The sequence below is a fragment of the Protobothrops mucrosquamatus genome, unplaced genomic scaffold (assembly GCF_001527695.2).
Source record: "Protobothrops mucrosquamatus isolate PMUCROS unplaced genomic scaffold, P.Mucros_1.0 scaffold_99, whole genome shotgun sequence".
NCBI lineage: Eukaryota > Metazoa > Chordata > Lepidosauria > Squamata > Viperidae > Protobothrops > Protobothrops mucrosquamatus.
In genome coordinates, this window is record NW_015386175.1 from 771,364 (window position 1) to 780,170 (window position 8,807).

At 40.0% G+C, this 8,807-nt stretch overlaps 1 protein-coding gene across 1 annotated transcript in view; it reads left to right on the forward strand.

Moving 5' to 3' along the window:
• BAIAP2 (BAI1 associated protein 2) overlaps nt 1–8,807 on the forward strand; it is a 162,260-nt gene that overhangs the window by 118,850 nt on the left and 34,603 nt on the right. Inside the window, exon 7 of the mRNA XM_015815118.1 lies at nt 7,122–7,274. Within this exon, the coding sequence (XP_015670604.1) occupies nt 7,122–7,274 (153 nt within the window). The remainder of the gene's footprint in view (nt 1–7,121; nt 7,275–8,807) is intronic.

An 8,807-nucleotide genomic window follows, 5' to 3' on the forward strand; every position in this document is an offset into this window, starting at 1 on the left:
GATCCATCTGGTGGTGATGCTGTCTAACCCACATTTTTCTATCTTATCTAGTAGTAGGTTGTGATCTACTTTATCAAATGCCTTAAACTCACAGCATCATGTGACATGTCACGACGTATCGTGACTTTTTTTGCATTGCTGGAGCTGGGGTGGACGCGGCCTCTGTATGATGCAACTGGCACACGGGCCAGCAGTTTGACACCCCTGATATACAAGAACAAGCCTTGCAGAACTAAAAATCCTACTTTCTGCTAAGTCTCATCGGCCTTCTGGTGACTTTCTCAATTTTATAGAATAGGACAGGACTTTGACCCATGGTGGTGGCCACTAGTTTAGCTTTCGGCCTCTCACCATTGCTGATGTGCCTGCTATGTAAATTGTTCAATGGTCAACCCAATAATGGAGACAACTCATTTTAAATAACTCTAAAATGATGAACAATGTGACAGCCCCTCCACCCAGTGGTGGGATTCAAATATGTGAACAACTGGTTCTCTGTGTGAATGCCGCTTCTGGAAGTCCATTCTGGGCCTGGGCAACAAAAGATTAGCTATCAGTTCTGCCAAAGTGGTGTGAACCAGCTGAATCCCACCACTGCCTCCACCCCATTTCCCAATTTCACACAAATGGGGTCTGAGTAGTTTGTACCTAGTGAAGAAAAGGCCTTGGGTTTAGGTCAGTGATGGCGAACCTTTTAGAGACCGAGTGCCCAAACTGCAACCCAAAACCGACTTATGCATCGTCGGGTGCTGGGTGGGTGTGACCCATTGGCTGGGTGTGGCCAATTGGGTGGGTGTGGCCCATTGGGTGGGCGTGACTGTGGTGGCAACAGCAGAATGGGTGGGACTAAAAACAATCAATCAATTCCAACTTTGCAAGATCTTTTTTTTTTCCGCAAGAAGTTGAAATTGACTGATTGATTGAACCTTTTTTTTTTTGCACACGGCGGCGGAAGCCTAAAGCGAAAAGGTTTTATAAAACCCAGATGAAGGCCTAGTACTGGGGCGACCGCGCAGGTGCCCACAGAGAGCACTCTGAGTGCTGCCTCTGGCACCCGTGCCATAGGTTCGCCACCACTGGTTTAGGTGATATCCGTGAGGTCATCAATTCAGCTCAGAAAAAGGCCAAGTTAGCAAAGGGACTAATTGCCAAGGTTGTAATAATATACTTATACTAATCTATGTTACAGTTTGTCTGTTTTACTGGCTAGAATTATATGTTTAGTATTTTGGATAATGCTTTTAGATTCATTTCAAATTAAACTGAGTATATCTGGAGATGAGATCTTTCTATGAATCTTATGCAAATGTTTTATGCATTTACATAACTGCTACCTTTTGAGTAGTCGGTAGACCTCTATCCATGGAGGAAACAGGCATGATGAAGATGCCTTAATGGAGAGAAAAATAAACATATAATAGTATGAAAGCTAAAGTGCTTCTTGCCTCCTGAAATTCCCTTTTGAGATAGTGTTTTGCAAAAGCCCATCTGCAATATTGCTTACTTTCTTCCAATCCTAATGTTAACAGACCTTCTGCAACAAATGAACAAAGGATTACAGCTGTATGTTAATGTGCAATCCATGTGGGCAGAAGCTGTGCTTGAGAGCAGCCCATTAATGATAGGGAAAAAAAAATTCTCTCCATAGCTGTTTTTCTCTCCTTCTGTTCTCTCTTCCCACCCACCCACCCCCTTTCCCACCCCCACACATGCCAAACAATAGAGACTGCTTATAATGCAACTCAGTCTTCAGGATCTGCAGCACTAGAAGCACCTCTCATGAGTCACCAGCTTCAGGAGATAGCATACTTTTCCCCCCCCCCTTTCTTCTAAGACTTGCACTTTTCCCCTTCTAATTTCTCTTTTCTTTCTTTTTCTGATTATTTTCCTTTATTTGATGTTGAGATTCCAGAAAGAGTGAAAAGAAGAACAACAAAGATGATTAGGGGACATGAGGCTAAAACATAGAAAAACAGGAATTGGATATATTTAGTTTAATGAAAAGAAGGACTAGAGGTGATATGATAGCAGTGTTCCAATATCTAAGGGGTTGCCCCAAAGAAGAGGGCACCAACCTATCCTCCAAAACACCTGACAAGATGCAATGAATGAAAACTAGAACTAAGGAGAAATTTCCTGCCAATTAGAACAATCAGTGGAACTGCTTGCCCTCAGAGGTTGTGGGTGCTCTGTCACTGGAGGTTTTCAAGAAGAGATTGCACAACCATTTATCTGAATTGGTATAATTGGTATATACACTAAATTGGTATTTGTGTTGTAGCATTCTATGGCCTAAAGTATTGACATTGCTAATGTAAGTGATTCTTACTAGTGGATTTCTTATATACTGATGTATCTAGGCATCTGGAGCTACGTGTCTACGACTTTATCATAATGGGGAACTGATGAATTGACATTGCATGAGGTTGCTGTTGTATATTTGCTGATCACTGCAAAATGTATACTGTAATCAGTAAGATCTCTTTCGTTCCATCCTCAAACCTAACTGAGTACTGTACTATTCCAATGTAGCAATGGCTGAAAAGGCTGTTTCATTCAGGTACAGAAAAAAAGTGAAGGTCTTGCAAGGTACATAGGTCCAGGATAGAGGACGATGCTTCTTTTGACCAATTTCCTGGTTGAGAAAGCAGCATGAATTGCTCTGATTACAAACAGGCCCCTGAGATTGGAAATGGCACATTGTTTTTCCTCAGTATAAATTGAGAGTGTTCAATTTTGAAAGTTTTCATCTTTGTCTTTATGTGTCACCAGCACATGCTGTGCCATGAAAACCCTTAGCAGTGGCTGTTCCTCACTCATATCCCAACCTCTTTGCCAAGAACATCACATTTCATTCTGTATATGGACCATAACATTCAAAACATGCCTGTTTCAATCCAGACACAGGCCACCCAAAACCAGCTGTTCCATCTATGGAACACTTTGCACAGCCCTACTTAGAAGTTAAAAACAAAAACAAAATTGGAAGAAGGCAATGGTAAACCACTTCCATTCTGTAGCCAATGCATTATGTCAGAATCTCTCTCTCTCTCTCTCTCTCTCTCTCTCTCTCTCTCTCTCTCTCTCTCTCTCTCTCTCTCTCTCTCTCTCTCTCTCTCTCTCTCTCCCTCCCTCCCTCCCTCCCTCCCTCCCTCCCTCCCTCCCCCAGTTTGTCCTTCCCTGGTAGCTCCTGTTGGAAGTGTTTTTGGAAGTTGTGGTTTGACATGGCTGCTAGTGAAGCTAACTCCATATCCCCAGTAGCTTTTGCAGCGGGCGTTCCTTGTTAATAGAGAACTCAAAATCAAAAATTCCTTAAGATCTTTGCCAAGAGAAGGAAATGTTTTTAATGTCTGAGGGTTCAAACTGCTTGTGTTTATTTTGATATGGTGATACTGTTTAACTAACCCAACCTATAATATCAGCCATTGTAATAAAGGAGAATACTTGAAAGCAAAAGAAGTGGTCAAGCCTTTTCCAATATAATATAACCCAGAACCGTTGGACTGTCATAGCCAGAATTCTTAGCCAACATGACTCCCCTGTCATACAAACTGGGAGTTTTCAGCTTTGTAGTCCCCCACCACCAACCCCCCCTAAAGTTGGAAAACTCTAATTCTGCTCCTTGTGAGAAAGTAGTTATACTAAGGCATCTTATTTCATTTGAATAAAACTGTGGAAAAAGAGATGGCTTAATAGAGCTACTGTTCAAGGGAGCTGAGTGCAGGCTTAGTAGCTACTTTTCAGTTACACCTTCCATGTCTTCCAGGTATGCCCTGGCAGCAGTGAGCTGAGATCTTTTCAAATAGAGAGGGAAAATGTGAAATTATTGGGTGATGACACATTGAGTGACTTTCTTCTGGGACAAAGACACTGCTGAAGAAAGGAACAAAACATATTGCTTTGATTTACAGAAATCTTACCTTAATGTATTAGCTGGTTGCTAGAGTTTAAACAAGTGGCACGGAAAGCAAACAAGCATTGTTGTCTGCAGTTCGCAGTCCTGTCAGGTTTAGGCTGGTATTGTAATTATTGCACTATTTTAAACAAGTAGCATAATATATGTTTGTGTGCTGCTGCTGGGCGTGTTAGGAATTTAGGGGAGAATGTCTCAAGCTTTATACTTTATACTTCCGCTTCATTCCCATTTCTCTTCTCCGCTGACAAAGTAGAATATTCATATCGCCCAATAAATCTTTTAAAATGGAACCTTTATTTGCAACTCTGCCATTTCCCCCCAGGTATTAAAGTTGCTAATGTGATTGCAGAGACATTAAAAGTTATGTTCCAAAGAATCTGTACCATTAAGGCATTGCAGGAAGGGACGAATGGCAGACATGGATCCCTTCAGCTGAAAAGGAGGCACCCCAGCTCATGGGCAGCTGCTTGGAGAGAAATGGATGCTGGAGTTAATTCCTTCCTGAAATAAAATATTTGGAATCCAGTTGATAAAATACTTATCCTTTTTTTTCTGGAAAGAAATGGAATCTCAGAATATTTCTTAGGAGCCAAATTTACCTAGCAGTCAGTATCAGCAAAGCTTGTGATAGGAGTATGCAAACACCTCGGTTCAAATGGCCTTGAATTCAGTTGTTTGAAACAGCTGTTGCAGATGTGTGAAGCAAGCTAATTCAAACTTTGTGGAAGGGTTTTTAGCTTGGAGTGTATTTTGAGATGCAACTATTTTGTCCCTCACAAATAAGATATCTGCAAGTCTGTTTGTCTAGCATGTGTTGCTTCCACTGACTGGCTGTGCTTTTCAGCATTATCTGGAGATGCTGAAGCTTGAAACTGCAATCTTTTGCGGACCCAACAGAGGATCCACTACTGAATTAGCACCCTTGGTTGGATAAATGTTCTATAACACAAATGGAATGTATCCTAAATATTTACTGTTTACCTATAAATTAAGAAGGAAACGCGTATGGTTTCTCTCTTTCTCTTGATGCTGCGAGGCATGATACAGTGAATGACAAGAATTTTCCAAAGGCATTCAGCATGAATAGAAATGAATTTACAATACAATACATACAGGTAGTCCTTGATTTAAGATCACAGTTGGGACTGGAATTTCTGTCATAAGTAATTGTGGTCATAACTCAAGTCAAACCTGATTTTATGACAATTTTATAGTAGTCATTAAGCAAATCACTGGTTATTAGGAGACTCCGGCTTCCCCAATGGGTGTTTTTTTCTTCTTCTGGAAATCAGCAAAAGAGTTAGCAAATTATGATCATGCTGCCACTGGTCATAAATGCGAGTTGATTGCCAGATGCCCAAATTGCAATCACATGACTGGAAGGGTGGTGTGACAGTCATAAGTGCGAGTATAGGTTGTAAGTCACCTTTTCCGAGGCCATTGTAACTTTGAAACATTTTTAAACGGTCATAAGTTAAGGATTATCTTTAATAAAACAGAAATTTTGATTTCTGTTTTAACTCCAATTTAACTCTGTATAAAAGAAGCTTTCAGTGACTTGATCATGACTGCATGGGAAGGAAACTGAGTTCCTCCTTGTTTTCTCTTTTCCATAAAGATTAAAAGCTTGTATTGTAGTAGCATCATGTACCCAAGGACAGCTTGGGTAGTTGTTGTGGAAAGGAAGCCATGTTGTGTTACTATCATAAAGGAGATGGCAGAAAGGAAAGTAATACTTTGTCACTTCAGAATGGAACCCACCTACTGCAGGACAAAAAAAGGGTTTTGAAAGGAAATTAAAAGTGTGGCCTGTTTATGCTTCATATGATCAGAGGAAAATAGCCTGGAGCTATTTTTCTTTTCAAGATTGCCTTTCTTGCTTTTGTCCTTGGCTAGAAATGGACCATCATCTAATTAAAGGATTCGTAGCTGATATGTTTATTTTAATTGGCTACAATACTTGTTCAAATCTGTATACATGTGACATCTGAATAAATACTAATGGGAGGGAAGCGTGCCATTCCTTAATATGTATTTATCCTGCAACAGGCTTCCTCTTAGAAAAGGCATTTTCCTTTCTCACAGTAGCCTTTGTTGAAATGGCATCGACAGCCTGCCTGCAGAGTCTTTTGGGGTGAAGAGAGAGGGAGGGAGGGAGGGTATCCAGAAAGCAGGCAGAAGTGCTTGCTCAAGGGCTGGTATATACAATAAAGAAGGGGCTCTATTAACTCTTTTGTAGTTAATGACCTTTAAAGCCATGGAGGTTTGAATAAAAAATGCTTTAGGGTATACCAGACTTTTAGGCTGTTGAAACTGAGTATCAGATGGAAGTGCTGAGTGCAGAGAAACCTCTGAATGTGAGAAAAGAAATTTATTGCATTGTGGATTTCTCGGGCCATTGGTTGCAGAATTAAGTGGATGACTTTATGTCAAAGTTTGAAGACTTCACACGAGGAGACGCTGTTTGGTTAAAGGGGCACGTGGGGCTCTTGGAGAGGGCGTCTTCTTTTGCTTTGTTGCATCTTCTCACAGGAGAGGAGGTGTGGGTTCAAAGAGAGAGCTTGAAGCCTCTCTGCATCCCCTGGAGGCCTTTGAGGAGGACCTCTGTCCTCTATGGTTTTCAGAAAGAGGAGCTAGGAAGCTGACCCTCAGCAGCCTAGAAAGGAGAGCTCAACGGACAAAGTGTAAAAACCCTTCTGAAGCCCCTTTAAACTTATGTGAGCCCCCGGAAGTCAATTCGTAGCAATAGGCAGTAGAGAATTAGCAGTATCCAGGTGCAGAGGGAGTAGGAGGGAGACTAAGAATCTCTCTGCTCTTCTGCCACCCACACAACATCTGAAGCCCACGTACTGAGTCAGGAGCTTTTGTGTGAGGGAAGTCAGATGACTAAGGATGGATGTTACTGAGGGGGAAGGAGAGATATTCTCTCAGCAGGCTTATGCTCTGTGGCCAGGTGCCCCCTGCTGTCCAGGCTACAGCTGAACACCAGATAAGGAATCTCAGGCAATTCTGTACAGTAATGATGAAGAGGCGACTGCCTACTTCTTTCTCTCTGCTTCCTTTCTCTGAAGCAACTGGAGTAGATGTTAGCTTTGCAAAGGAATCTGCTGCATTCAGAATACCTGCAGAAATATGGGCTCGTATTGTGATTAATATGCTAGTTTTTACTCACCTGTAATATTTTATGTTCTCTCTTTTCTTCCAGTTTATTGAAGCAATGACCAATAAACAAGGTGAGCTGGAGAACTATGTATCTGATGGTTACAAGACAGCACTCACAGAAGAGAGGCGGCGATTTTGTTTCCTGGTAGAGAAGCAGTGTGCTGTGGCCAAAAATGCTCTTACATACCACTCCAAGGTAAGCAGGAACACTTAGTAACTGAACTAAACCACTCCAGGGATATAATTTTTCTTTTTTTAAAAAATAGTAATTTTATTAAAGATTACAATTACAGTTTACAACAATGTAAATTAATACAAACTAAAAAGAAGAATAAAAAGAAAAATAGAAGGTGCAGAAAAGAAAAAAATAAGAGTATAGTAAAGAAAAAGAAAAGAAATATATAAAGAAGTGACTTTTCTCTTCATCACAAGTATAAACAATTTTAGTAAATTATCACCTTCTATTGAAATGCAACAAATGGTCTCTCTCTTCCCATATCCCATGCAAATCCAAACCAATCCGTAAAGCCTCCTTGATTCAGTTCTAATGTCAGCAAAAGTCAGTTAAATAAGAGATAACAAGATATCTATTTTAACCTTGATCAAATAAACCAGCTCTGTGTTCCTTCCTTTTACTGCTAACAATATTGATCTTTAGTCCCTTCAAATAATATCCTAGACCTAGAGCTTGATTTGTTTTGATTTTTTTCTTTGTCCCTTCTCACAAAATTCTTCAAAGCTTTAATGGGCCTCTTTTGTAAGTCCAATATTCAAAAATATCCAGGTCACTCTGTTGGTTTATTTATATATCCCTTTTAATTATTAAGACATCAACTGATTTCCAACGTAATTCTTGTAGCCTGTCATTTTAAAATCCACTTTCAAATTGGTGTTGATCATGTCAAGTAATACTCTGCCATAATATTATTTTTTAATTTTAGTTTAATTTTAAACACAGTCTATTTATAGAGGCAGACACTTAAAATTAACCTTTAGGTCCATTGTTCAAAAATATCCTTTAGTATGTCCAGTGTTAAAATATTTTGCTTCTTCCTGTATTAGAAAGTCAAGTGTTCGTCTCCTTTCATTGTAATCTTTAGTTCCTTCTAATTCCCTATAGTGTCCAGTTTTTAAAGTCAAGTATTATATTTTTTTAAGAATTCAAGATAAAAGCATTTTCCTATGGGAAGGATTCTTTATAATTAATTGCAAAATCTTATTTCAAATTGTCTATAGCTATGTTATCTTGAGCTCCTAGTTAGTATAGTGGACTGCCATTACTGTAGGAAGAGTGCCTACCAGTAGTACTTTCCTACCAATAGTACTTTCCATAGTGCTTCCAGGGTAGGTAAACAAAGGAAACTAGTCCATTATGTTTGATGCTGCCTAGTGGCAAAATCCTTGGGGAAGAATATCTTACTGCATGCCGACCCATGCAAATTCAACCAGTCTACATAAAACAGATGTGCTTTATTTTCATGGCTGGAAATAAAAGTTGAAAAAATATGGAGAGCACCCCATGGGAGTGTAAATGTTATTCTGTTATTCTTAATGGTGAAATAATTTGTTCTGTTAGTATCAGCAGGCTCTTATTGGCATTGGTTTGAAAAAAAACATGGTTTATTGCTCTGTGTGTGTGTGTGTGTGTGTGTGTGTGTGTGTGTGTGTGTGAGAGAGAGAGAGAGAGAGAGAGAGAGAGAGAGAGAGAGAGAGAGAGAGAGAGAGAGAG